Genomic DNA, 26,332 nt, shown 5'->3' with positions numbered 1-26,332 from the left:
AGTTTACTCATTTTTCTCCCCTTTCAATTTTAGTGAGTCAGGTAAAAAAAAAAAAAGTCAGTTAAAGAAATTACTCGAACACTGGGAATGTCACAAAGGGCATACTTGGCCAGTCCAGACTAGTTTTCTTTCTCTGTGAGTGTCTGTGAGCAAATACTTAGAGAAACTACCAGAGCATTTATACGGTGACATTGACCTGGGTGTATTCTTCCAGTTTCAAGTGACTGTTTTTTCATTAATTTCAGAGCTGTTGATGGATCTGTTTTCTTATCTTTGTATTTCTGGCCTTTGCAGCATCGTGTGGTAATTAGGCAGGGGTATATGTGGTTCAAATTCCAACTTTTAACCAGTTACCTGATAATCTCACTCTGTTTTAATCCTTGTGTTTAGTAAATACTGACTAATTGTTATATTCCTGTTCACCAGTCATGTTACTGGTGAGTTTGTGTAGCCTTTCATCGCTTGTCTACCAAGTTTCTAGTATCATTTTGCAAAGAAGAGCAAGAAGGGTAGATTACACTGGTATTTTTCTCATTCTTCTGTAGCTTTTATGTATGAGAAGGGATGTCCAGAGCTACTTTGAGGATTCAGGAGCAATGCTTTCTGTCATAGTGCATCTGCTGTATGTTTAAATGTGTTTCTAGCTAGTAGGTTATTAACAAGCTAAGTATAAAGATGAAAAGCGATCTCTTGTACATGGTTTTATTTGGATAAAGTGTGTGATGGTACAACAGTTAAATCTTGATGGAGCAGTTAAAGCTTACAGGTGGTCTGTAGCCACATGTATATAATATAATTATATATATAGTAACATAGTATGTAGTATAATCGGTGTATATTACAGATGAAGCTCAGTGTATATGAAGTTTGGAATATAACTCAATGCAAAAACATTTCTTCATAAACATGATTTTAAAGCTGGCTGTCTCTTCCCTTTCTAGCATATAGCATATCATCAATTGCAGTGTTTTTTTCAGTTGCTGCACCTTGCTTGTGAGATTTTTAACGTTCAAAACCAGAGTGAATAGAGAGCATTACAAAATGGAGAGAAAAAGGGAGCAATGGTCAAATATCAAAATCTTTATAACAGAAATAAGGTGTATTCTAAGATCAGTGATTAGGAAAAAAGTTATTACCTTAAAGTGGGAATGAGAGATAAAACATCCTGAAACAGGCTTCACACTAACATTGAAGTATCTAATGATGTGCTTGTTAAAACCAGCTGTCCCTGTTGTAATTTGTAGTGCAATTCTCTTATTAGACTAGTAAATCATGTCATTTTTACAGCTTCAAGAAACCCTTATAAACACGTGAGAAGATGACAAGATCTAGATCAAGATCACCACGATGGAAACAGAGGTAAATAAAACTTGTGTTCTGAAATTGTGTTCTGAAACTTGTTTAGCCTGGAGAAGAGGAGGCTGAGGGGAGACCTTATTACTCTCTACAACTACCTGAAAGGAGGTTGTGGAGAGGAGGGAGCTGGCCTCTTCTCCCAAGTGACAGGGGACAGGACAAGAGGGAATGGCCTGAAGCTCCGTCAGGGGAGGTTCAGGTTGGATATCAGAAAAAAATTCTTCACAGTAAGAGTCATTGGGTACTGGAACAGGCTGCCCAGGGAGGTGGTCGAGTCGCCTTCCCTGGAGGTGTTTAAGGAACGGGTGGATGAAGTGCTGAGGGACATGGTTTAGGGTTTAGGAATGTTTGGACCCGATGATCCAATGGGTCCTTTCCAACCTTGTGATTCTGTGATTCTGTGAAATGTAGCTTTATATTAGCACTTAAGGATTTATATTAGCACTTAAAACGGGGGGTGAGGGGTGGAGGGGGAGTCCATCCAGAATTGTGATTTGTAGAGTGTATCGTATAAACCATAATCTGTTTTCCAAACTGAGCAGCTTCTACAGTTTTTTCCCCAACTCACAATGTTATTGATTATTTTTTTTTAAGCTGGAGATGTTAGAGTTTTGCTGTCTGCCAAGAACCTTGTTCAGCATCCATGTTTTGGGACTTGGAACTACCTTAAGCACAAAATCCAAGCACCGAACTAGTTAAGTTTATTTTTAATCGAACGCCACCTGGGACACTTAATGTATGTTGCACACTCCTGTTTCCTTTCTTGGTCTACAGGACAGGCCTGATTGACTGTTGAAAAGACTACTTCTGAGTTCAGACACCTTTGGCTTTGTGAGCCTTTGGGGCTGATGCACAAATTGATCTTTAACACAGTTAGATATGCCTTGCAGCAGAAAGCGAACTACAGGCATGGGAGTCAGTGCCCTTGTTTTTGGACACTAGACTAGCAGTATGTGTCACTGGTGTATGTCACCAGAATAACATCCAGGTTACTTCATGCTGTTAGTTACCTGCTTAATTTCCGTGACTTGCAATGTAAATTTAAGGTTTTAAGACTGGGAGGCTGCAGTACAAATTTAAGCTTTCAAGAGCTATTAGTGTGTAATTTGAAACTACTTTTTCGCTGGTTTTGGGTTGCTTTTCTGAATAGACTAATTAAACTGTGATGACCAAAACCATGGGAGTTTGTTGGATAACATTGAAAAATTTGTGTGGGTTTTTATGTTTGGGTTTATTTTTCTTCAAAAAGAGAAATTCTATCTACTTCCATGCTAAGTTGATAGTTGTGTCCTTTGAGTGAAGAGTAGGGAGGAACGTTCCAGCTCTCATTAAAATGCAAGCCATAACCAGAAGAGCATGGGGCGGCACCAGCAGCATGGGTGCTGTTGGAAAGTAGCCATCGTAATTTATGAAGATCTGTGATTCTGAGTTTGAATTCATTTGTAGAAATGGAGCAAATAGAATAATAGAATAGTTAGGGTTGGAAAGGACCTTAAAGATCATCTAGTTCCAGCCCACCTGCCATGGGCAGGGACTTCCCACTAAATCAGGCTGCCCAAGGCCCCATCCAACCTGGCCTTGAACACCTCCAGGGATGGGGCATCCACAGCTTCCCTGGGCAACCTGTGCCAGTGCCTCACCACTCTCAATAGTGAAGAAATTCTTCCTTATGTCTAGTCTAAATCTGCTCCTCTCTGGTTTGTACCCGTTCCCCCTCGTCCTATCACCACAAGCCTTTATGAATAGCCCCTCTCCAGCTTTCCTGTAGCCCCTTGAGGTATTGGAAGGTCTCTATAAGATCTCCTCGGAGTCTTCCCTTCTCTAGGCTGAACAAGCCCACCTCTCTATACCCACCATATGGGTATATCATTGATGAAGATATTAAACAGCACCGGTCCCGGTACAGACCTCTGAGGAACACCGCTCGTCACAGATCTCCAGCTGGACTTTGAGCCATTGACCACTACTCTTTGAATACTACCATCCAAATAGTTATGCCAAACTCTGCATTTGCAGTATGCATACAAAGGAAGCTACTTCCTTGATTTTTTTCAACTTATTATTTTTGGATGTTTTAATTAAAGAGTATATGGGGAGTGTAGAATCTTTTTTGAATCTTTAGTAGTAAAAGCTGCAATAAGTGTGGAAGTGCACATGTATGCATGCGCTTGCGCATACATGTACACCCAATTAGACAAAAAGACCAAAACAGCTTCTCAAACTCTCTTTTCTGCAGGAAAAAGCCTACCTATGTGACATTTTAAATAGGATGTTTTATAAAGTTTTCAATCGGTTTGGGGGTTGTTTTGTCAGGCAAAGAAAACCTAGAAAGGTTTCTTCTTTGTCTTTTTTCCCTTCCTCTTTTTTTTTTTTTTTCTCTTGGCACTGAAAAAGATAGGGAATACTTGAGAAGTGTGAAAATGTGTATAACGGTTGTGTTCAATGTAGTGGAAACTTCATATATAGGAAATTATTTTTAATTTTAAATGAAAAAATGCAAAGAGAAAAATGATTGACTTACTGCTATTTTGAGTGGGTATTTTTACTATGCAAACTTGAACAGATAAAAAGTAAGCTTCCTACTCTAGCCAGGCAAGTGCCACTTTGAGTATCTCTGCTTGTTTTTTATTTTTTTTACCAGTTGATTAAAATTGTGTACTAAACTGTTCCCAAAGGAGGTATTAATACTCTCTTTAAGAGGTTGATTCAATTTTATGGGACTATTCAAAGTGGATTTTGTTTTTGTTTTAGGTCCTTATCTCCAGCATTTAGAAGTCCGGAGCACCATAGGCAAAGGCATGCTCCTGTTAATTATGACTGTGAATATAAAAGCTTTCGTAAGGACCCAAAGAAGCCTATAACTTGGAGAACAGAAGATGAAAAATATGGACAAAGCAATTCTAGGTTTGCACCTCATAGAAATAACCACCAGAGAATATATGAACGTAGGTCACCTTCACCGAACCTGAAAAGAATTCCCACGGAAGATACTTACAATTATAAGCCCTACAGAACGCATTCATCTGAAAGAACTGAAAGCAATAGGAGATGCCAGTTACCACCAAAATACTCGGACTTACCTTATAAAGAGCACGATCGTCCGTTTTACCAACACAAAATGGAAGAAAGATACATGTTTCAGCACTACAAAGTCACTGGAAATGAAAAAGGGATGAAACCTTTCCATAGACCTTTAGGGGCTTCATGTAAACTTGAAAGAAAATGGCATGAAGATGACTTGAGGCACCAGAGGTTACATGAAGAGAAGTACGGTCAGTCACCCAGAAGAGTTTCTGATGAATTTACGGCAAGGAGCTCTTTACAGAAGAGGTATAGGAATAAAATAATTAAAACCTGGGTATTGTGGTGTAAAGCCTCAAGTGAAAGTCTGTTTTCATTATAGTTGAAGATACCCACCTTGAAACACGTTGGCCACTTTGTAGTTTAATTATGGGCGACTGGTAGTAGTGACGTATTTGTCTTTTAAGTAAATCGTATTGATGGCTAGAGTATGAAAGGATAATATTTCCCTCTTAGGAGCCCCTGCACATCTGTACCTTGGCGTGAGGGATTATGGGTTAACTTGCCACGCATTCTGCTGTCCAACATTCTGCACATATAAGTTCTCGCTTTCTTCTCTAGTGCAAGTGTAAATTGCTTTATGTCAACACAGGTATCCTGAAGATCACGATTACAGAGAATATGGGCACACGTCTAAAAGGGCTAAAGAAATGGAGAGGTATGACGGTGGCGAAGTAGCAAGAAATTCCAAGTGGAAGCAAGAACGTTCTTTTCCACCCTACCAAGAAATGGAGGAGGAAAGAAATCTGGTTGCCCAGTCCCACCGACCGGCTGAAAAGGAGTACTCGGAGGGTTCTGTCACAAAGATAGCCTATGAGTACGGTCACAAGCGGCACAGGCATGTGGATGGGGAAAAACCTTTTTCAGATGATAGAGCTCAGAAGTATGTGAAGCAGGAAGACCAGAAATATGGTTCTTCTAAGGGTGCCCGAAATAGCAAAGAGTTAGATTACTTTAGCAGTGGAAGAGCGAGACGGACTGAAGAAGGGCATGTTGAAGTACCTGTTAAATATAGTTCAAAGAAGGGCTGCAATGCTTGTGTTAACTCTTCCAAAACGGATGTTGATCTGAGATCTTTTAAAAACAAAGCGAAGGAAAGAGTAAGGAAAGAAGGAGAATTCAGGAAAAAAGTAGATTCCTCCGATAGCCAGCATGATCCGAGTCATACTGTTTCAGATGTGAAAGTGTCAGATGTCAACTGTAGGAGGGAACATCTCACAATCAAAGTGGATATGAAGAAAATGGTGACCAAGTACAGGTATTTGGCTTCCCCCTGCCTTTTCTTCTTTCTTCCTGCCCCTTTACAGTTTATGAGTATTGGAGGAAAGCAAGGTTTCTTTAAGAGGTAACCAGGACAAATTAAAGTTGTACCTTTTTAGTTTTATTTTGATTAAAATGGTGACTTGTCTGGACTGGAAACTTGCAGTCTACCTCTTAAAAAGCAAACAAAATAAAAAACAAAACTAGTTCATTTAATGGAAATGCGGTAGGAAGTGGAGAGAGCAGATATGCCTGGTACAAGCCTGTAGTTAAAAGTTGCTTATGATAAATAAATGTGTTACTTTTATTTTAAGACAACATGACCACCTCACCACCCACACCCACCCACTCCTCAAAAAAAAAAAAAAGGCAAGAAAAGCCTAGTCCTGTGTATTCCTCTGGAATATGATGGCATTTTTTTTGACTGAGCCTCATTTCTTTTAAAAACCAGATAACCTTTAAATTATATAAGTCTCGGGCCACATTCAGATGTTCAAGATCCTGTGTTCAATAAAGCTGTCAAAATTTGAGATTCTTCCCCCCCTGCCCCCGAGTTATTTATTGTAACAAATGAAGCGGCAGTTTGTTGAGGCATCGGAATTAAAAAGCAGTAGAGTCTGCATCTACCTGTCTTCTGTGTAATACTTTTACTTGCTTTAAGTATTCCTAGTGCCAACTGAATTGGAAAAGCATGGTAATATGAAAACCTCGCTGATGGATACGTGGTAGAGAGTAAGCAGCTTGGGTTTTGTAGATTTTTGGTAGACCTTTCTGGTTTGTTGCCTTGCTGTTGCAGGCAAAAATGTCATGTAATTGTGACAAAGGGATTATCTTCCTTTCCTTGAAAATGAAGGCAGATCATATTGCTATTTTTGCCTCTTGTTCCAAATTAATAAAGCACCTATATAATTCTTTTCTCTTTCCAGTATTTCACAAACATGTAATACGATGGAGAGTTGTAAAGACAAGTTACTGTCTGCATGTAAAGGGTTAATATTAAAAGCCAAGGGAGGGGAGGTGGGGTAATGCCCCCTGCCCCCTGGCTAGGACAAGCATTTAATTTCCTGAATGGTAATATAATGAAAAAAAAAATTACTGTTGGGTTTTGTTGCAAGCCCACAGGACAATTTCTGTATCCAGTAGATTCTTGCTGGTTTTGAAAGTCTTGCATGATGGTCATGGGAACTGTTTGCAGATGGAAGAAACTACTACATCAATTAAAGCTAATTTAATGCGTGGAAGGTTTGCTTCCACAGCCAAAAGTGCTGAATATTTGCTTTTTTTTTAAAGATGAGAAGGCTAATTTTGCAGGAGTTGTGGATATTCATGCTGCCTACTTTAGGCATTTAACAAACACCTGACTTGAAATGACTCAGCTGAGAAGAATACTTTCTTTATAAACCTGGGAAGCAGGTAGATAATTCAAAGCATCTACGTTTGAGATTATTTGGATTCCCTCTTGCATGCATTTATTTCCAGTTTACTGGGGGCAAATAGGTGACTTCTGGCACCTGATAGAGGCTACTTCTGTTACAAATTTTGTATGAAATTGTAGTCTTGTGTGCTTCAAATGCAAGACAAGCAGGCACATAATCACATTACAGAATGCACAGTAAACAGAGTCTTTATCCTAAAGCTTTTACGTGGGCTGTTTGAGTCCTCTGCTTATCTTTCCAAATGACAAGCATTTTTCTTGGAACAAGAACAGCAGGATTTTTAAAGTGTTAGTTTCATTGTCAAAATAACTCTGCGAAAAGGAATGCAATCATTTGGGGTGTAAACTTAGTCAGAATGAGTAAAATTTGACAGGAATATGCTACTAAACATGTTCTTAAGTTCTCACACTGCTGCTGGAAGGCTGTTTGACTAGGCCTAAGTGATGATCCAGTTCCCAAAGACGCCAGGAGATTTTTACATCTCTGAGCTGTTCTTCGATATTGTCTAGGTCTTTGTAAACAAAGACCCACACAGAACTGCATTCCAGAATCGTTCTGAAGAAGTATGTCAGGATCTTTATCTGCCTGTTTTATTTGATAATCTAGATGAATTGGGTTTAAAATTCACAAATTTTTTATTATGTGTGTCACTCAAACAAGGATATCTGCTAGTGTAGTCATATCTTTTTATTTTATTGTAGATTTTTCCCTTATGGCCTTAGGACCCTTTTAATTAAGAAAAAGGAACAAAATGTGATTTCAGTTTTGTTGGATTTTCCTAAAACGAGCTTCCCAATCTGTTTTGTTCTACTTCTCTATTTGAAGTTTTCAGAGACAGTGAATTCTTTTAAAGTGGGTATCTGCCAATTTTTATTCTAGGACTGCTTCTAGTCATACTACGGAGAGGCAGATGTCACATGATCTGGTTGCTGTTGGCAGGAAGAATGAGAATTTTCATCCGGTGTTTGAGCACATGGAATCTGTAACACAGAATGTTGAAAACGACCCATCAAGAGAGTTTACTCAGGAAATAATAACAATTATCCATCAAGTTAAAGGTGATGTATTGTTTAGGGTATATGTATGTGTTTATGCATTTGTAGTTATTAAAAACAGATGTAATGAGTTAGATCTGCTGCCCTTGTAACTCTCAGATGTTTGCCTTCAGTTGTATTTTGGCTTGATTCTGTATTGTTTAAGGAAAATATAGGTTGGGGATTTAAAGTAGTTGGGTGGAGAATGATTGATTGTAAGAAGGGCTGAGTCCATAATAGAAGCACTATTGCAGAGTGTTGAGGTCAAGAGGATTTTTTGCTAGTACTTAAAACTTACCTGCTTGTTTAGCAACAAGAGAAACAAAAAAGGAGCTTTGCTGTAGTCGCAACTTCCTAATCACATATAGTTCCTTTACCTTTTCGGATCAGTGTTCAGACTGCCTGAACTTCATTTATAGATTCTAGTCATTTGAGTACTACTGTGGTAGTGCTGACAAACAGTTAACTTGCGATTCAGCTTGATTTTATTTAATAAAGAAGAGTGTCTTAAGTTGGGCTGGCCCAGTCTTAAGTTTGTGAATGTTAAACTAAAAGTGGAAATAGTTTGAAATTTAATTTTGAATGTTGTCTTTGTGTCCTTAAAAGTTAACATTTTAAAAGATACGGTTTCCCACTGTGCATTTCAAATACTACAAATAAGCGTTCTTGTATTTAATATCTCCTCACAGCAAATTATTTTACATCTTCTGACATAACTCTTCATGAACGGTTCTCAAAAATTCAGGCTAAACCAGTTGCAAATATGAATGAAGTTAAAATACATTTGGATCCAGAAATTCACAGGTAATTGATGTGCTTTTTGCCTTCATTGTTTTGCATTAAGAATCTTAGTCTTCAGTAGACATTACACAATGTGTTTTTTTGCTGACTCTGAACTACCTGCCCAGGGTCTGTGAAGAATTCTGTAGCTGATCAATAATGCTTTTGTTCTTTATTGTGATGGCATTTGTTTTTATGTATAACTTTTGTGTTCCAGGAGGATTGACATGTCTCTAGCAGAACTTCAGAACAAACGAACTGTGCCATCTGAAACTCCCCAGGTACCTTGATTACTTAACTTTATTTTTGGCAAACAGTAAGTTAAAATGCTTCAGGTGTAAGCAACATTTCCCCCTTGCTGTTGGCAAGTAATTTTTACATGCTTTGAAGACCACCAGTAATTCTGACTATTTTGAAAGAAATGCACGCTTGAGTGTATTTACAGATACCGCAAAGCTGCGAGTATGCTGTGTTCACAGATGAGCGAAATGCAGGTGTGTTCTCCAGAGTAGCTGGAGTCTGGTTATTCCTGCTGCTTTGAACCCCCTTCTGTTTTTAAATAGTGTTCATACGAAGTAGGTGACTGATGTGTGGCTCTTGCTTCCCCTCTGAGATTAGGAAAAGCCTTAATGTCTACCGTATGTTAGAATGGCCTGACATTCACATAATTTTTCAGAATGCCGTTTCATCCCATGCTTTTATCCAGGGACATAAGATGTTTTGTCTTCCCCTGACAAGCTATGCTTACCGTGATTTAGTTACAGGTTTTTTTCTATAGTACAGTTATGCAGAGATTCAGCTTAATTAAGAATAGTAGAACTTCTTAAGATCATAGAATCATAGGGTGGTTTGAGTTGAAAGATCATCGAGTTCCAATGCCCACACCATGGGCAGGGACACCTCCCACAAGACCAGATTGCTCAAAATTGCATCCAAACATGCCTTGAAAACTTCCAGGGATGGGGCATCCATTATATATACTGAATGTACTGGGATTTACGTGAATACTTTTGCCTTGGCAGCTCCATGCAGGATTCCAGTGCCAGGTGCGGGGTTTTGTATACTGCAGCTTGAAAACTTCTAAAAAGGCAGATGGTGCAAGATGGGGTAATTGTTTAGTTTTAACTTTTGTTAGAGTTTTGTCTTTGGATCCTTAGGTTCATGTGCATCAGTTCTATGTACAGATAGTTGAAGTACATGAATGTTATATACCAAATGCAACCCCTGAAAAACAGAATCAGGTCAGTGTTTGGTTAAAAATGGTGAACTTGACCTTAACCCTTCTTCTTATCTAGAACATTATGAGAGTGTTAGAAGATCCAAATGATCTACGGCATGATATAGAAAGGAGAAGAAAAGAGAGATTGAAGAATGAAGATGACAGAGTGTTTCATGTAGATGGTGTAACTCCAAGGTAATTAGCGAATAGCAGTTGTGTTGGGCCAAGGCTGTAGTTCTCTTGCCCGTTCATTTTTTGACTCTTCCACAGTTACATTCACATTTGTTGTGATTCCTTCCCATTGTTTGTCCTTGTAAGTTTAACTCTGACTGAAATTCAACTGACATGCATTGCATATTACTCTTACATTTGCTTCCTTGAAAGAGGTTGAGCCACAGTGGAGATAATATGAAAAGCAAGCTCAAACTATGATTGGGAAGAGGGGAAAAAATGAATACTTAAAATGCTTAGCTCTTTTTAAACTCTTTGTTGTGCCATATAACAACACCCTCTTGGTATCTTGTAGTTCTATAAAAGCATTTTAGAATGAGTATGTTGTTGTGTTGCCCTGGTTGTTTTCTAATGTCGTGTGGAATAGCAATAAAAAATTGGAAATTTTCTGATCCATGGAGAATTTTATGAAGAAAAGCTAGATTTCTGGAATAGCTTTCTGCTGCTGTGAATTCCTTTAACAGATTTTTGTTGAAGGTGTTTGGCCTGGAGGTGTTTATTGACTTCAGTGATCCTGTTTAACTTTTGATATTGCAAGGTTGGTTTCATTAGAGAGATGACTTGACTTTTTTTGTGTTAGAAGAAATTTTTATTAAAAAATTACAAGTAAACAAAAAGCCCAAAGCCAGAGAACCTTGGTTGCTAAGGATGAGACTAAAGCATGTAGCTAGCATCTAGCTTTTTATCTGAACTTCAGTCTGATTTGGATTTCATGAAGTGGAAAGTTCAGTACAACTTTAAGGATGGTATAGTATAGAATAGCTGCCGAAATGCAGCAAGCGTTTCAACCAGAGGAGGGCAGCAGTGACCAGCCTTGCATGCTGAGCCAAGATCTCATTTGCACAGTGAGGGTGTGTCAAGAAGGCAGAGTATCTGTGTTAATCTGCGTTAATCTGTTTTAACATAAGAAAATACAGCCTACTATATAATTCTGTGCAACTTGGGCTTGAGTTTAGTCAGAAGACTCGTAATTTGTTGAATTAGAGTTAAATTACTTAAAACCTGTCAGTTTGCACTTCTAAATAATATAGATGCTAGGCTAAGATAATTTAAAATGCAGGGCTTTGATACATCACAACATTAGATTTTATTTGTTCTCTCTCCATACACATCAGGAACCAGCAGATCTGCAGTCTTTCAAAATTACAAAACTCTCAACCTGATGGCTTCCAAAAGCCTATGAGGTTCATTAAGCCACCTTTTAGGAAATTTATTGGGAGACCTCACCTGGTAAGTCTAAATATAGAATCAATAGCTTCTGAGTTTTGTTGTTCTTACATTTATAATTAATTTTTCATTGCATTGTCTATGCTGATATAAATTTAACAATCTGTGATGTCTTGCCCTTTTTGCTTTATTATCTTCAGACTTTGCTGAACAATAAAACTACTCATAATTTCACAATTCTAGTGCAAAAATACTTCCTCAGATATTTCTTGAAGCATAGATTAATACAAGTGTGCCAAAACCCACTTCTGTGGCCAAATGGTGGTACAACAAAAATTATTTTGTTATTGTATGCTTGTGCAGTACTCAGTAACAGCTTTGCTACTGTTTTTTTATAACCTAGTTGTGAGTTGGCCGTGGAGGAGTTGTTTCAGAAAACTGGGTTTGATTGTTGTATTGGGTGAAATCAGAACATTTTTTTCCAGCTAGTCCAGAAATAAGGTGGTCAACTTAAAATCTCTTACTGAATAGCAGGAACAGGTCAAACTAAACTTTCGAACTAGCTTTTAGCTTTAAAATTACTTACATCACTTACTGAAATGAATTGATTTAAGGGGCTGTATAACATGAAAGCTCATTATGCTTGTAGCTTTGTAATATAATTCTTTATGTAATATTGCATTTCTTCCACTTAATGATGTGCTACCTAAACTATAAATTAGAAGGCCTTGTTATTGAGCATATTATGCGAGGTGATGTGGAACAGTTTGAGAAAAAGAATATTTTCCTTCATTCTAGTTGTCAGTGGCTGGAAAGGAAGGTCTGAATCTTGTTTTTTGTAGTCATTACTACAACAGTTTCTCCTCATTCTGATAAAAGTTCTGGGAAGCTCTTTTTTTATAAACAAATAAAAATGAAGGAAAAAATCTCAGAAATAAATAGCGATGCATGAAATAATATTCTTGCAGATAGGATGTTATACAATGGTTATCTGTGTTGGTGTTGCATTTATAAAAGCTAGTTTGGGCACATCTTTTTTAGGCCATCTTTCTGTGTTACACTTTAATACTAAAATGGGGAAGACAGTTACATTGGTTCAGTAGAAATAAATCTGTCTTTTTCAGAAAATTCCTTCCAAAGAAATGTTGTCTCATTTTGAAGTGTTTATGCTTGTTTAACTTGGGGAACTTGTGAGAACCAGAAGTTTTATTAGTATGTGCAGTATAATTCTGAAACCTCTTTGTATTTTTTTACTGAGGGTTGCAAAATAAGGAGACTTAATGTAAATTATCATTCTTTCTACGTTGTAATTAATATTCTATGAACAGGGTTCCAAAAGGCCATGATTGAGGACTGTCAAAAGAAGCTTTTATTTAAAGTTGTGACTATCACTCAAGTGTAGCTGCCATGCAGATAAAGCAGTGCGTCTTTCAGCGTGAGACAACACAAGTGTTTAGCTGTGAAAAGTAATACTTACTCAAGACTCAATAGTAAGACTGCCCCAAGAACAATTAGTAAGTGCTCACTAAGTAATATAGTAATTGCAAATAAAAGGGGATTGGTTTGAAATCAAAACTAAGTTATTGTTAGATGTGCTGAAAACTCGGGAAGACTGCATTTTGATACCTGATAGCAAACTGCAAGCATGCAGTCTTTAAAGTCCTGCACTGCAGTGAAGAGTTATCCATTCAGAACAACAGTAGCTGGGGAAGCATGGGTACTGCAGATGCAAGGCATCCTAAAAAAGGGAGTGACTCTTCTTGAAGTCAGTCATGCAGAAGCAGGTTTGTAGGCAATTGGGAAGATAAAATACAGTTTTCCATACTCATTGTCAGTGAAAATAGAATTAATCAATGCCTGCCAACTGGCTGGAGGGGCTTACAGACGTTTTGCAGGTGTGTCCATAGTACATTAATAGGCACTTCTTAATTGCATCTCCTCTTCTGTTCTTGTGTTTCTGTTCTTGTCTTTTGATTCTTATTCTGCTTGCCTTCTCTGTTTCCCTGTGTATCTGGTATGTCTAATGTTCAGTAGGTAAAGTAATGCAGAAAGAGGGCAATCTTCCTGAGCAGAGCAGGTAACTGATACCGCTAACTCGTATCTGAGGTAGTGCCTTCCTTTATAATAATTCAGGTATTCAATGAGCCAGCTCCAATAGCATGGCACTCCCCATGACATGTAGATGTGTTGTCTGATAATGTATGGTGCTCAAAATGGCTTTCTTTGAAGGAGCTCAAGTCTGGGTGCGGTTGGAGAAGAGCTTACGCTGGTGGGCAGTAGCTCAAGCTCAGTCTAGATATGTGTAAGCTGTTAGCGCTGCTTTAATGTTTGTTGTGGGAGTTAAGTGGAGTGGCATCCAAGCAGCCAACTGTAATTTCAGCCATGTGTATCATTTCTGTGTTGAGTAGGCTTTCTGTAATAAATTCAGGGCTGCGTGAGTGTATTCACTGTCACTTTCTTTGGAAACGTAATGTAGTGCAGTTGAAAGCAGCCTTAGGGAAACAAATGAATGAAACTAAAGACCATTTGTAGCTGGTTTGTGTAAGAGAACAGATGTTTGGAATTTGCCATTCAGAGAGTCTTGTATGAGAACAGTGCAGATCAGGTGTGAATAGTGCTGGGCACCTTGAAGTGTAAGGACCACAATGTCCTTACTGTGGCAGTGTTTGGAGAACAATGCATTGCATTTAAGACGTAGTTTTGATGAGTCACCAGAACATCAGTACTGGGTCAACCACACCTTTTTAAACAGAAAACATCCTAAAATGAAGGATTTATTAATGGCGCGCAGCAATACATGGAAAAACTGAGGAAGAGGTTGGAACATAAGCAAGAGTTAAGGAAATAGTTCTTGAATAAGAAAAGAACTTATTGCAGTTTTCCTCAGTCTTACAGATTCTTGGGTAGATATTGGTTCAGTTGGTTTCACAGTCCAAGCAGAGCTCTGCAGTTCTTGCTGGAAGCTGTTCTGTGCTGTTGAAAGGATGTAGCAATAGCAACATTGTAGAAGTGTGGGAAAACGCAGGGGGAAGTAGGCAATAGATGTCCCTTGACACTTTTGTTGAAGAGAGTTCCACCTGTAATTTTCAAAAGCAAACTCTTGGAAATCCAAACCAAAACCTCGAATCTTCAAGGCACCCCTCAGGTTCGTTCACTCTTGTTTACAAGTAAATATTGAGAGAAAAGTACATCAGAGAGCTAGGTTTCAAATGACAAGCATAACAGTGCCAAGGCTCAGAAAATACCACAAAAATAACTTTAAAAAGACTATTGGACAGGAAAAACACTGCAGCATCTTAAATTATAATATGGGATTTAAAAAAATCAGATAAATACGTGGGAACACTTGTGACTATTTAAGAATGGACCATGGAAAAAAAACTAATTTGATTGCTGAGAGGTAGTTTTTCTGCATTAGATGACTTTATCCTTGTATATGCCACTATATAATGCTTCTGTAAATATTTATAGTCATATGCAATAATGGGAGAGAAATATTTTAGCTGTGTGCATCCTCTCAAGGTAGCTGTTGTTGGGAAAAGTTGAGAAAGGGACAAAATACACGTGTAGGACAGTGGCTAGAGGGAGTGCTCTATTTTAGGCAATCATGGCTGTTTGGCTGCAGCTGTTCAGTGTGTTGATACACAACAGTTGTGATACCACATGTCTGTGCCACTTGCTTTTTAAATCACATGTGTTTCTGTGGCAGGCAAGTAACCTTCAAAATTCTCTCCTGTAATATAGAGTTAAAAGTAAAATATTCTAAGGACCAACGTAACGTGCTACACTATTGTTGTCTGATTGCTGTGGTGGTGTGTATGGTAACAGCGCATGTGTCTCTTCTACAATATGCTGACTTGTGACGACTGTATGCTAAGTAGGGATGTCCAGAGTACTAATCTTCTTGCTGTTATTCCTAACTGAAGGGATGACTGCGATAGCAGCCCGTTTACTACACTTGCTGCATACAAATTGAGGCATCTATTCCGGGGGTGCAGGGTTGGAGAACCTTGGTTGTTACCTGCTTAGGTCTCCAAGAAGACGGACCCCAGGCCCTATGCTCCTGCTACTCTGGTTCCTTCAGTGTTATTTGTGTCTAACATTATAAGATGGAAAGAGTTGTAATATTTGTTAGTATAACCTGAAAATCTGTATGCTTTCTTGAATAATTTAGTAACATTAAGCAAATAACTCTTTTTTCCTACTAGAATTCTTACTATTCTTCAAAACCAAGTGATACTTACCCTTACAGACGCATTAGAGGACACATGGAAAATGCAGGACCCATCAGAAGACCCTTTAAGGTACAGATCAGCTTTTATCAGAACTATGTACATAAAATGGTGATTTCATCCTGTTGAGTTTGGTAGCAGGAAACACATTTTTGAAGGTATTGAGTGCCATATAAAATAGTGTCATTATTCCCTAATTCTTCCACTGAAAATGTGAGGCTTAGCATTAGTAGGTAAAGGTAAGAGGGCCGGCAGTGCATTGAGCGGGCTTATTGAGTAGCGTATCCATGCAGCTGAAATAAGTTAACTGCAAAGTTGAGAATGACAGTTGCAGAAATTAGACAATGACTAGAAAGCCCATCTATCCAAAAACCAATCTGATTGGCTTTCTTTGCTTCACCCGATGTGTGTAGAAGGCTGAGCTATTTTGCAAGACTGAGACACACAGATTGTATTGCTTTCAAAATTGTATTACTGTTATTTTATTGGCTCTTTCACATAGGGATTTCTGGGCAACTAATCTCTTGTGTGTGCCCTGCAAACGCCTATCTATGCATTTGAAAAAACAATTACACAAATGGCAAAGCTTTATTCTCAGGGCTTTCAGATGGTGAAGGGGTGGGCAAACCCTACTTCTTCCTGGGGTGGTGCACTGGCTTTCTAATGCCTTTTGCTTTTAATTTTTCAAATTGTATTTGATTGTATCATGGGTTCAGCAGAAAAACAAAACTCACTGTCTTCAATCTGCTGACAGTGGCATGCTATGCATGGATCCAGTTGGAGCTCTTAATATTAGAAAAGCATTAATGAAATCTAGAACAACTTGCGCTCATATTCTACCTTAAAATTACACCTACTCGTTTAACAGATGTGTTCTCAACAGTAAAGTTACATGCAGAAAGCGTAGTTACCTTTCCTGTTTTGTAGATAGCTTGAAGTTGAAGTAAAGTTTTGATGGCTAAGTTGAGTAGCTGGCGGTTTTGGATGATATTTTGAAAGAGGGGCAGTGTAGGTGGGGAAGGGGGATTGTGGCTTCTTTTCCCCCTCCCCTATCAGATGAAGTATAAGAGAATTGTTGAATAAAAAGGCTTCCAGGTTCTCCCATTTAAGTGTGCTTTGCCAATTAATCTTATTCAGATAGCTAAGCCAACACTACCAAACCCCACTAACTTTATTCTGCTAAAACCAAAAAGAAGTCTTTTTCCAAGCTGAAGTTAACAAGTTTAAAGTTTCAGCCCGATATAATTATTTTAACACGTAAGGACATCACAGCCTCTTGATCTGTATCCCTTTTGTATTGTCAACCTTTTCGGGGCGAGGGGATCTTTAGCACTGGCTGCTGTACCATCGAGGCGGTTTTGGAAGTTGATATAAAAAGAAAATGGAAGGCTTCCTTCATTTACATAAGCCTACAGTTCTGGAAATTATGCAGGGATGAAAGCATCAACTTAAGTTGTCATCGCACATATATGTGAATATTGCCTGAATATTGCTGTATCTAATGTTGTGTCCCATGGCGCTTTAATATTAGTAGGGTAAATAGCATATGCAGTTGTATTGCGGTTTGCGTATGTGTATAGCACGTTTAACATTTCCATGGAAACGGCAGTGCTGATTTGACTTAATTTAATCAACTCTTTCTTTTTTTTAACATTTAATTTCCTACTGCATAACATAGAGGGGTTTTCCTTCCCATGCTGTTGCTGAAGCCTGCTTAGGAAGGTGATTTTAATCCCATTTCCTGCCAAACCATATTACATTTCTTCTTGGTGTATAAAGTGTGGCATTTTAACTTAAAAAGCAAAAAAAGAGGCCTAATTTAGAGTATTTAAAAAAAAAAAAACCCCATATGGTCTTGCAGTATGTTAAACTTTCTGGAAAAAAATAAGATATTTTAAACCAGCAGTTTTATAAGAATGTGGGGAAATCGCATAAAATTTAAAAGGTCTTTTTTTGTAGTGACACTTTGCATTGAATCACTAAACGAACTTCTAAGTGGCTATATGCACAGTAATCTTTAGAACTAAACTTAATTCACTGTTTAACGCAGTTCAGTATATTGATGGCTGTGGTGAGTTCACTCCAGCAGCAAAGCACCACATAGCTGCTTGCCCACTCTCCCCACTGCTCCTGTCCTCACCGAGCAGGATCGGGGAGAGAATATGGAGAGCGGAAGTGAGAAAACTCATGGGTTGAGATGAAGATAGTTTAAATGAAAGAAAAAGGAAGAAAGATGTGATGCAAAGACAGTCAGTCACCATCTCGCAGAAGCTGACTGGTGCCCAGCTGGTTTCCAAACAATGGCTATCTCCTCCAGAGCCCCCTCCCCTCAGTTTCTATGGCTGAGCATGTTGCTGAGGTTATAGGGCATGGAATATTCATTTGCTCAGCTTGGGTCAGTTGTCCTGGCCACGTGTCCTCCCAGCTTCTTGACCTGTCTGGCCTACTTACTGGGGTGTGAAGTAGAGAAGAAGAGAAGGTGTTGGTGCTGTGCAGATGCTGCTAAGTAGCAGCTGAAACACTGATCCAAAATACAGCACCATGTGGGCTTTTGCGAAGAAAATTAACTCCATCCCAACCAGACTCAGTGCAATGGCATATATTTGCGCATGTAAGCTTATTTCAGAGCATGAGGCCATTGGTTCATAGGAGTTATCATTAGTATTGTTTATAAGATAGTCTTAATGTAGAACTAGGTATCACTAATCTGATAACTTCACCTACAGCTGATTCCGTTCTTCATTAATAATACCTCTGTTCCCCTCTCTCTCCACTTACGGAACATGTAGATACTTGAGTTGAAACTTGTAAGCTGTGTGTGATCTCACTTTTGATATCTTGTACCTTGTTCTTCTTTCTTGGTCAGTCTGCTCCTTTGCTTGTGGTCATATGAATGGAGTGGCCACCTTTCTGGCCACCTCTGTTATAGCAGAGAACCACAGTAGCTGTGGGGGATGTGGGAACTTTTAATGTTAACTATGTTCAGGGGCTTAATCCAGCATTAAAAACGCTCTTCAGTTTTCCCTGTGGTATGCATGTACCTACGTAAAGAATTTGCTTGCACTTAGTTGTATTGTGCCTGGACTCTGATACTGTTCAGAAAAGTATTTAGTAGCCTTCCACAAGTGTTCTCTGCCTACAGGCACTATAAGAGTAACCCTGGAGGACTGATGGGGTCAGCTTTTGATTTTCTCCTACATTGTAGGTTGGTGAAATGATTTGGGAAATAACAAAACCTCTGCATTTACATAAAGGAACCTCTGTTCTCTGCAATCATTTTGTAGCTGTTCACCAGCTACATACGCAGTGGAAAAAAAATGGTACCAAACTTATTATAACCTCAGACCATGTGATTTTTCTTGAAGTGATCCTTAGTCAAAAGGAGCCCGATTTCACCCAAGTAGTAGGGTTGTGCTCAAGAGGGTCTATTTCTGTGACATGTTTTGTTCCCTCCTACCTTTTAAAGGTGTGTATTTATAACGCCATTCACCTGTAAGCCTTTTATATGGCCTCTTTTATATGGCCACACTAGGTTAGTTCACAGTATTCCAGTCTGGAGGTAACAAAGGTATAGAGCAATGAACATATGTTCAGACCATAACATCTTAAAACTGTAGGAGAAATATATACCGATTTCTGTTTAGTATGATTTTTTTACTCGCTACGTGCATTCACTGCAGGCCTTACGTCACTGAATTTGTTAGCAACAGTGAGGTGTTGTCTTCAGCTTTTTTGTTGATGCTGGTTTACTCTCATCAACATTTTTTCAAACTTTGATGTTAAAGAAAAAAATAAGCTTATTCTATGAGGAAGATAATTCCAGATGCTTTAAAGAGTAAGTACAATACAGCAATTGTTTGAGCCACATGGTAGCAAGTGGCTGGAGGAACATTAAATGGGAAATAAAGGAAGAGGCTTTGCACTTACAAGTGCATACTTCTGTTGTTCAGTACTGTAGGTTTTACATGTGTGTATAAACTTCTGTTTTGGTGCCCTCATTTTGCATGCTTATTTTTCCTTCTCTTCTCCTACCCTTGCAGAGCAACTTTGCAGATGGCCGTTTGCAATCCCATTACAAATCAGGCTTAGTACAGAAGGGGTTATATATTCAGGCTAAGTACCAGCGGTTACGTTCTGTTGGTGTAAGGGGATTTACCACTAATAGATTCAGAGATGGATTTTTGAGGAAAGAAAAGGTAAGTTGGCTCAATTTATTTTTCACTAAGCCATTTATAAAATATGAATATTCATATGATCCATTCCAACTTTTAAAACCCCGTGGAATAACTTGGATAGGATTTTCTAGAATATTGGCTCTTTGTACTTTACAGGCAAATTTGATTCTGTTTATTCCACGGAAACATAGAATCATAGAATCACCAGGTTGGAAAGGACCCACTGGATCATCGAGTCCAACCATTCCTAACACTCCCTTAAACCATGTCCCTAAGCATTTCATCCACCCGTTCCTTAAGCACTTCATCCACCCGTTCCTTAAACACCTCCAGGGAAGGCGACTTGACCACCTCCCTGGGCAGTTCCAGTGCCCAATGACTCTTTCTGTGAAGAATTTTTTTCTGATATCCAGCCTGAACCTCCCCTGGTGGAGCTTCAGGCCATTCCCCCTTGTCCTGTCCCCTGTCACTTGGGAGAAGAGGCCAGCTCCCTCCTCTCCACAACCTCCTTTCAGGTAGTTGTAGAGAGTAATAAGGTCTCCCCTCAGCCTCCTCTTCTCCAGGCTAAACAACCCCAGCTCTCTCAGCCACTCCTCATAAGACTTGTTCTCCAGCCCCCTCACCAGCTTTGTTGCTCTTCTCTGGACACGCTCCAGAGCCTCAACATCTTTCTTGTGGTGAGGGGCCCAGAACTGAACACAGTACTCAAGGTGCAGTCTCACCAGTGCCGAGTACAGAGGGAGAATAACCTCCCTGGACCTGCTGGTGACCCCATTTCTGATACAAGCCAAGATGCCGTTGGCCTTCTTGGCCACCTGGGCACACTGCTGGCTTATGTTCAGTCGGCTGTCAAACATTACCCCCAGGTCCTTCTCTGTGCAGCTCTCATGCTTTGGGTCATTGCAGATCAGAGGTGGCTTCTGAGATTCTGCAGCTGCCTCTGTTTCAGTATTGTCTCCTTAAGGTTGGCTGATCTCCCTTCCTATTGATAAGAAGGGAAGGTGGCCCTCTGTGTAAAAATATTATGTCCTTTTGGGCTACAGTTTCAAATCAATGGGAAGGGTATTAATTTTTTTGACTGTCTCTGTGCTTCTTTTTATTATGTTACCTTAAACCTTGTGCTTTGAAGTACACGCTGGAGGGCTGTTCTGAATAAAGCATCCCATGCTATATAATGTCTGTGTCAAATGGCTTCATAAGCTTAAGCTGAAATAATTAGGCATGTGTGTTTTACAACCCCTTTTGATTTGCAGTGTGTATGAGACAACAATAATCTTGAACTGCAGGAGAACTTTTGAACTATATAAAACGTTACAGCTTTTATGAGGGTCAGTGTTTGAAACATGCTAGAACCTTTATTAGAATTGATCAAGTATGATCAAAGTAGTATGAGATTACTCAGGACATCAGAGAATTGGATTAGACTGCCTACACAGTCCTTTGCAGTTCTGTGTTCCTGTGCAAATTCTTGTTTGTTTTGTAGTCGTGTCCACCTAGCTACAAGTAAACATTCTTTGCATAAATACTTGTGGTTGGATCAGAGTTCAGTTCTTAGAGCACAGAAGCATAGGTTCTTAGAGCTGTTTTCAGAAAGCCTCAAGTTTATAGCAAAAACAAAAAAATGGAAAAAAACCTCAAACACTTTGGACAAGGTAAACGGGTTACTTGTTGCTGAATTATACTTGTGAATACCTTTTACATTTGCATGGACTCTGAGAAGTGTGGTCTCTGACGGTGAAATTGAATTGGAATTAGTTGAAAGTAAATGGAGAAAGATATTCCCCTCTCCCCCAAAAAATTATGACCTTGTAAAATGGGCACAAAAGTGCTGTAATTTTGTTGTAGTGAGCTTTTCCCCAATAATTTCCGATGCTCTTCTGTAATTGGATATTAAGGTTCTTATCTGGAACCTATAAAGCGCACTTAACACAATCTGGCTGCTGAAGATTACGATTTGAATTAAAGACTCATGAAAAGATCTGGATATTGGTTTTTAGGCCCAATGAAGAACTTGAGTATCTTTGAGTTGAAGTAAAGTAAATCCTGAAGAATAACACAGCCATTTTCTTAACAGCGTGCTGATTGCTAGTTGGCTAACTATTAAAAAACAAAACTGTTCCTCAGATTCTAGCATTTGCCCTGTTTTGCTTATTGTAACAATTAAACTCTTCCTTGAGATTTGTTAAACTGATCTGAAGGTCTTTGTTTCACCCTTTTGAAATAATTATATATACGCACCCTTTACAGTCTCTACAGTTGTGCTATTTCAGTCCATAATTGGAAGAACTTTTTTACATACTGTAATAGTGCAGTACTTAGGGAAGTTGGGCAGCTTTTTTTTCCCACTGTTACAACTTGACAGTAACGATCTTTTTCTCTCTGTAGGGAAATTTAAATATTGCAACAGAAACCTGAACTGAGCTGTGATCCTGAAGTTGAAACAGACAACACAGCAAACGGAGCATCTGTTAGCTTTTTGACAGCTTTGTCAAGACTTAAAATAGGATAAAGGAACTAACTCTGTAACTTTCTTGATTAAAAATAACTTTATTTTTCAGTAGTGGAATGCTGCAGAACTTTTTTACAGTTTTAACAATTGCTTTTAAAGTACAGTATTCAACTGAAACATTGTAGTATGTACCTGTAGTTCCTTTTCCATACCAGTCTCGAGTAAAGAAGTCATTGAAGGGAGTCTTATTTATTGAATACTTTTTTCTCTGAGCATGATGTTACAGAGGGAACTTGAGTTGTTGTACCGAGAGGTTTCTGTGTTGAAAGTTTATTGCTTATGTAATAAAAAAAAAAAAAAGAAAAAAAAAAAAGTGCCTGAATTGTTTGGTAATAGCACATTAGCTCAGGATTTTCCAAGTAAAGACCTTTTAGGTTGTGCAATAGATTTTACACCTCTGTTCAGTTATTATGGTAAAATAATATTTTGTATTACCTTAATAATACAGTTGGGTTTCTGATGTAAATATGAATTTGTAAATTGGTAGAACATTGGGACAACTTTTCAGTGTTTGATTAAAATGAATGGTAACGGGCAGGTATGTAATGTACTGTAGCAGTAGCTTATCACTGCACCAAAAGCATGCTTGGGTTTGTTAGAGGATTAGTTGGTCTGTACTCGAAGTTATTCTGTCTCATTATATTTTGGTGTATGACATTCTTGACCAAGCCACGTGTTCTCTAATCTTTTTCGGCGTAAATGATTTGATGACTTCCTGGATTCTGAAATTGGGGCCTGAAGTATTTAATTACAAGAAAAACAATAAAAGTAAGTTTTTCTAAGTGTCTTCTAACAAAGCTGTTCATAATTGAAACTGCTTTAAGTGCAGATAGCTTGTAATTTTGTTTAAAAACCCAGTAGTTCTCTGAAGCTTACCAAACAGCAATATTGTTATGCTGTGTGCAAAACTCAAATATCCAGACATGTTTTATAAGCGGCTATAAACAATATTTTGCTTTTTTATTGTTTATAGCCTTTGCCTTAATACATAATATAAGATAGGATTGTGTGTATGTATTACAGGTTTGTTTGGACCATTTATTGCTGGTAAATTAAAGATGTATAGCAAGTAGTTTTCAGAGATGACTTTATTTAAGAAAAAAATTATTCACCATATCCACAGCATATGTGGGATAATGTATTTCCATAATTTCCAAGATAGTGTTGGCCACATAAAATGCAGGCTAGTGTCTGTGGTGGATAGTAGATCAGAATTCTAATAGTAGGCAGAGGTACGTTCAGAGAAAAGGGAATCTGGTTTTGGGGTGGAAAGTCAAGATGCGATTTCTGTGTGGGTTTTTTCTAATGTTTTTTTCATAGTGCTTTCAGTAGAGAGATTATGTGAAAGTAGGGATGGCTTGGAACAGCTAAACCAGGGTCACTTAACATCTTTAATTTATGGGGCACACTGCTTAGTGTTCACAGGGAATAAGCAGGCAGGAAGTGTGCCACATCCATTGATGTTACGGTCATTCAACAGTAACACCAGATGGCTTGTTTCTAAAACCCAAGTTTTCAGTTGAAATAACAATCATTAATGTTTCAACTGTTTTTTCAGTAACTTTGACATCTGTACACAAACTGGGAAGCTAAAAGAAAGGAATTATGTGGTCAGAGGCAGGCAACCTTCTGCAGATAAGAAAGTGTTTATTTACTTATGCTGTTAGTGATCAAGCTGGAAAAATCAACCTGCATAGATTTGCCAGGAGATGAAAATAAGGAATTGAAACAACAGATTAAGTGAGTCAATGTGAAACAAATGTGGCGTGGCTGCAGTTGAGTGTCCTGCTGGCAGGGGAGAGCTGTGTGTACCCCTCCAGAGGAGGACTGGTTTACCCTCAAGCCAACCAGCTATTCACACTGTGCCTGAATGTGCTAAAGCACTGCAGAACACGTAAGAAGTGAAACCGTATACGATACAAGACAAACTACTGAAGCTATGTTGTCTTATTCAACAGGATACTACTGTTTCTATAAGCTTCCTGCAGTGTTCTTATTAAAGCCTGGAGGAGAACTCGTTGTTAAGCAAATGAGAAAAGTGGATACATGAAGAAACTTCTGACACGGCAGTTTTGCTAACGCTGTTTGGAAGTAATGCTGAAGCAGTCGACTTCAGTCAGTTAATGCTGCTTTAATGGGGTTTAAAGGGTGACTGGCTCCTCGGATTTATTTTGTACTTTCTTATTTTACCTCTGCAGGACTATGAATCTCTAATTTGTTTTGTACTTGAACAGTTCAGCTTTTATTTCTACAACTGAGAGTAATGTATTACAAACGAGATTTTGACATATTTACTAACTTGATTTTTTTTTTTTTTACTCCCCTTGCGTGTCCTTGGTGCCAAGATAAACGTCATGATGAAATGTAGTCACTGTTCCAGTTGCTTTAGCTTTTATTTAAGTTGATATCATTTGCTCAAATCACATTCTTTACTGGTAATTTTACTTCACTGATTTGCGATTCTGCCATGATAAAACTTGCCATGTTTTATGATATACATGCAGCAGTTGAATTCTGTGACTGGGTTAGGTGCTTGAGGCATCTACTCTGTGGTGTTATCTGGCGTGAGATGTTACTATGGATATTTGTCTTTGTGAATTAGAAAGACTTGTGTCTATATACTCATACACAAATCAGCTTATTTATTATTTTGCCACAGAAGGTCTGTTTTACTGAAATATAATGTTTGGTTGAGAACAACTTATTGAAGTTACTGACAAGTTACTGAAGGCACAAGAAACTGTTAAATAGAAAACAGATCAGTTTACTTGAATAACTTGGTGCTTTTGTGACTGCATTGTAGAAAACACCTGTACAAAGGCTTAAGTAATATCGTGATTATTTTGTTGTTTCTAATGGGAGCATGGACTGCTAAGGTTGTTAGAATAACCACTTTAAATATGTCTCAGCTTCAGAAAGGAAACATTGTCTCTTGTATTAGTAAAGCCTGTCACTGCATTTGCATTGGAAGGGCAGGTTAAAAATATGATTGTCTAAGAGCTTTCTAGCTTTGTTTTATACTTTGAAAATATAAATGTGAATAATTGCCTTTCTCTTGGTTGACTTGAAATGACTGTTAAATGCTCATGTCACAATTTCACGTGTGAACAATTGAGACTATTTTTTTAAATTGCTATTCCAAATGCAATGGTTTTAATGATTAGAGTCTTCCTTATAAGTGTCTGAAATAACAAGTTGTTGTGATGTTAGCATTTATATTGCTGACCTGTTCAATCTCTACGTAGAGTGGTTAGAATCCTCATTTTAAACTTTGTGATGACAGAGTTCACAAGGTTTTTTGTTCACAAGGTAACAAAATTCTGGGGTTAGTAAGAAGCTACAAATTGCAAGGCTTCTACAAGCCTGCCTTAACTACTTACATGTTTAAAATGACCTTACCTGATGGATTTAGATGGTCTCAAGACCTGGACATAACTATCTCAACTCAGGTAACTGATAGCAGAGGATGGGAGTAAAATCAGCTGATTGCCAGTTGTGATAATGGTTTACCTGCTGCCTTCTCTCCCAGGGCCTCAGCGTGAAATGCTGAATTTTCTTTAGTGAACATATGCTTTAAAAACAAAACAAAATTAAAAAAACAAGATTACACTTTTGTGGCATTAAAGGCAGGGTTCTCAACACCTGGTTGTGCATCGGAAATTCATTTTCTGCCATGTCTTGGAAATGGATAGTGAGTTGCTTGGAGAAGACAATTAAAGTTTATTGCAAAGAGAGACTTCGTTGCTCAGTATTCACCTTAGAAGACTAAACAGAGGGACATCTTTAACTTCCTTGCTTTTTGAAGGGATCTTTTCCCACACTGTGTAGAAACATGCCTCTTGCCTTTCTTTG

At 38.4% G+C, this 26,332-nt stretch overlaps 1 protein-coding gene across 3 annotated transcripts in view; it reads left to right on the top strand.

The window, feature by feature from the left end:
• BCLAF3 (BCLAF1 and THRAP3 family member 3) overlaps positions 1 to 25,776 on the top strand; it is a 34,319-nt gene extending 8,543 nt beyond the window's left edge. For 2 of the 3 annotated variants that reach the window (XM_054081507.1, XM_054081520.1), the window contains exons 2-12: positions 1,288 to 1,359; positions 4,108 to 4,686; positions 5,030 to 5,695; positions 8,013 to 8,191; positions 8,857 to 8,971; positions 9,165 to 9,228; positions 10,243 to 10,361; positions 11,513 to 11,627; positions 15,773 to 15,868; positions 19,837 to 19,992; positions 22,357 to 25,776. In XM_054081507.1, coding sequence (XP_053937482.1) covers positions 1,319 to 1,359; positions 4,108 to 4,686; positions 5,030 to 5,695; positions 8,013 to 8,191; positions 8,857 to 8,971; positions 9,165 to 9,228; positions 10,243 to 10,361; positions 11,513 to 11,627; positions 15,773 to 15,868; positions 19,837 to 19,992; positions 22,357 to 22,386 — 2,160 coding nt within the window. In that variant the 5' untranslated portion in view covers positions 1,288 to 1,318 and the 3' untranslated portion in view covers positions 22,387 to 25,776. The remainder of the gene's footprint in view (positions 1 to 1,287; positions 1,360 to 4,107; positions 4,687 to 5,029; positions 5,696 to 8,012; positions 8,192 to 8,856; positions 8,972 to 9,164; positions 9,229 to 10,242; positions 10,362 to 11,512; positions 11,628 to 15,772; positions 15,869 to 19,836; positions 19,993 to 22,356) is intronic. The other variant, XR_008452595.1, reaches the window with a different exon arrangement.
• Positions 25,777 to 26,332: the final 556 nt, after the last annotated feature.

Source organism: Cuculus canorus, chromosome 1 (genome assembly GCF_017976375.1).
Source record: "Cuculus canorus isolate bCucCan1 chromosome 1, bCucCan1.pri, whole genome shotgun sequence".
Taxonomy (NCBI): domain Eukaryota; kingdom Metazoa; phylum Chordata; class Aves; order Cuculiformes; family Cuculidae; genus Cuculus; species Cuculus canorus.
The sequence above is the reverse complement of the archived record's forward strand: the minus strand, read 5'-3'. Positions and strand labels throughout refer to the sequence as shown.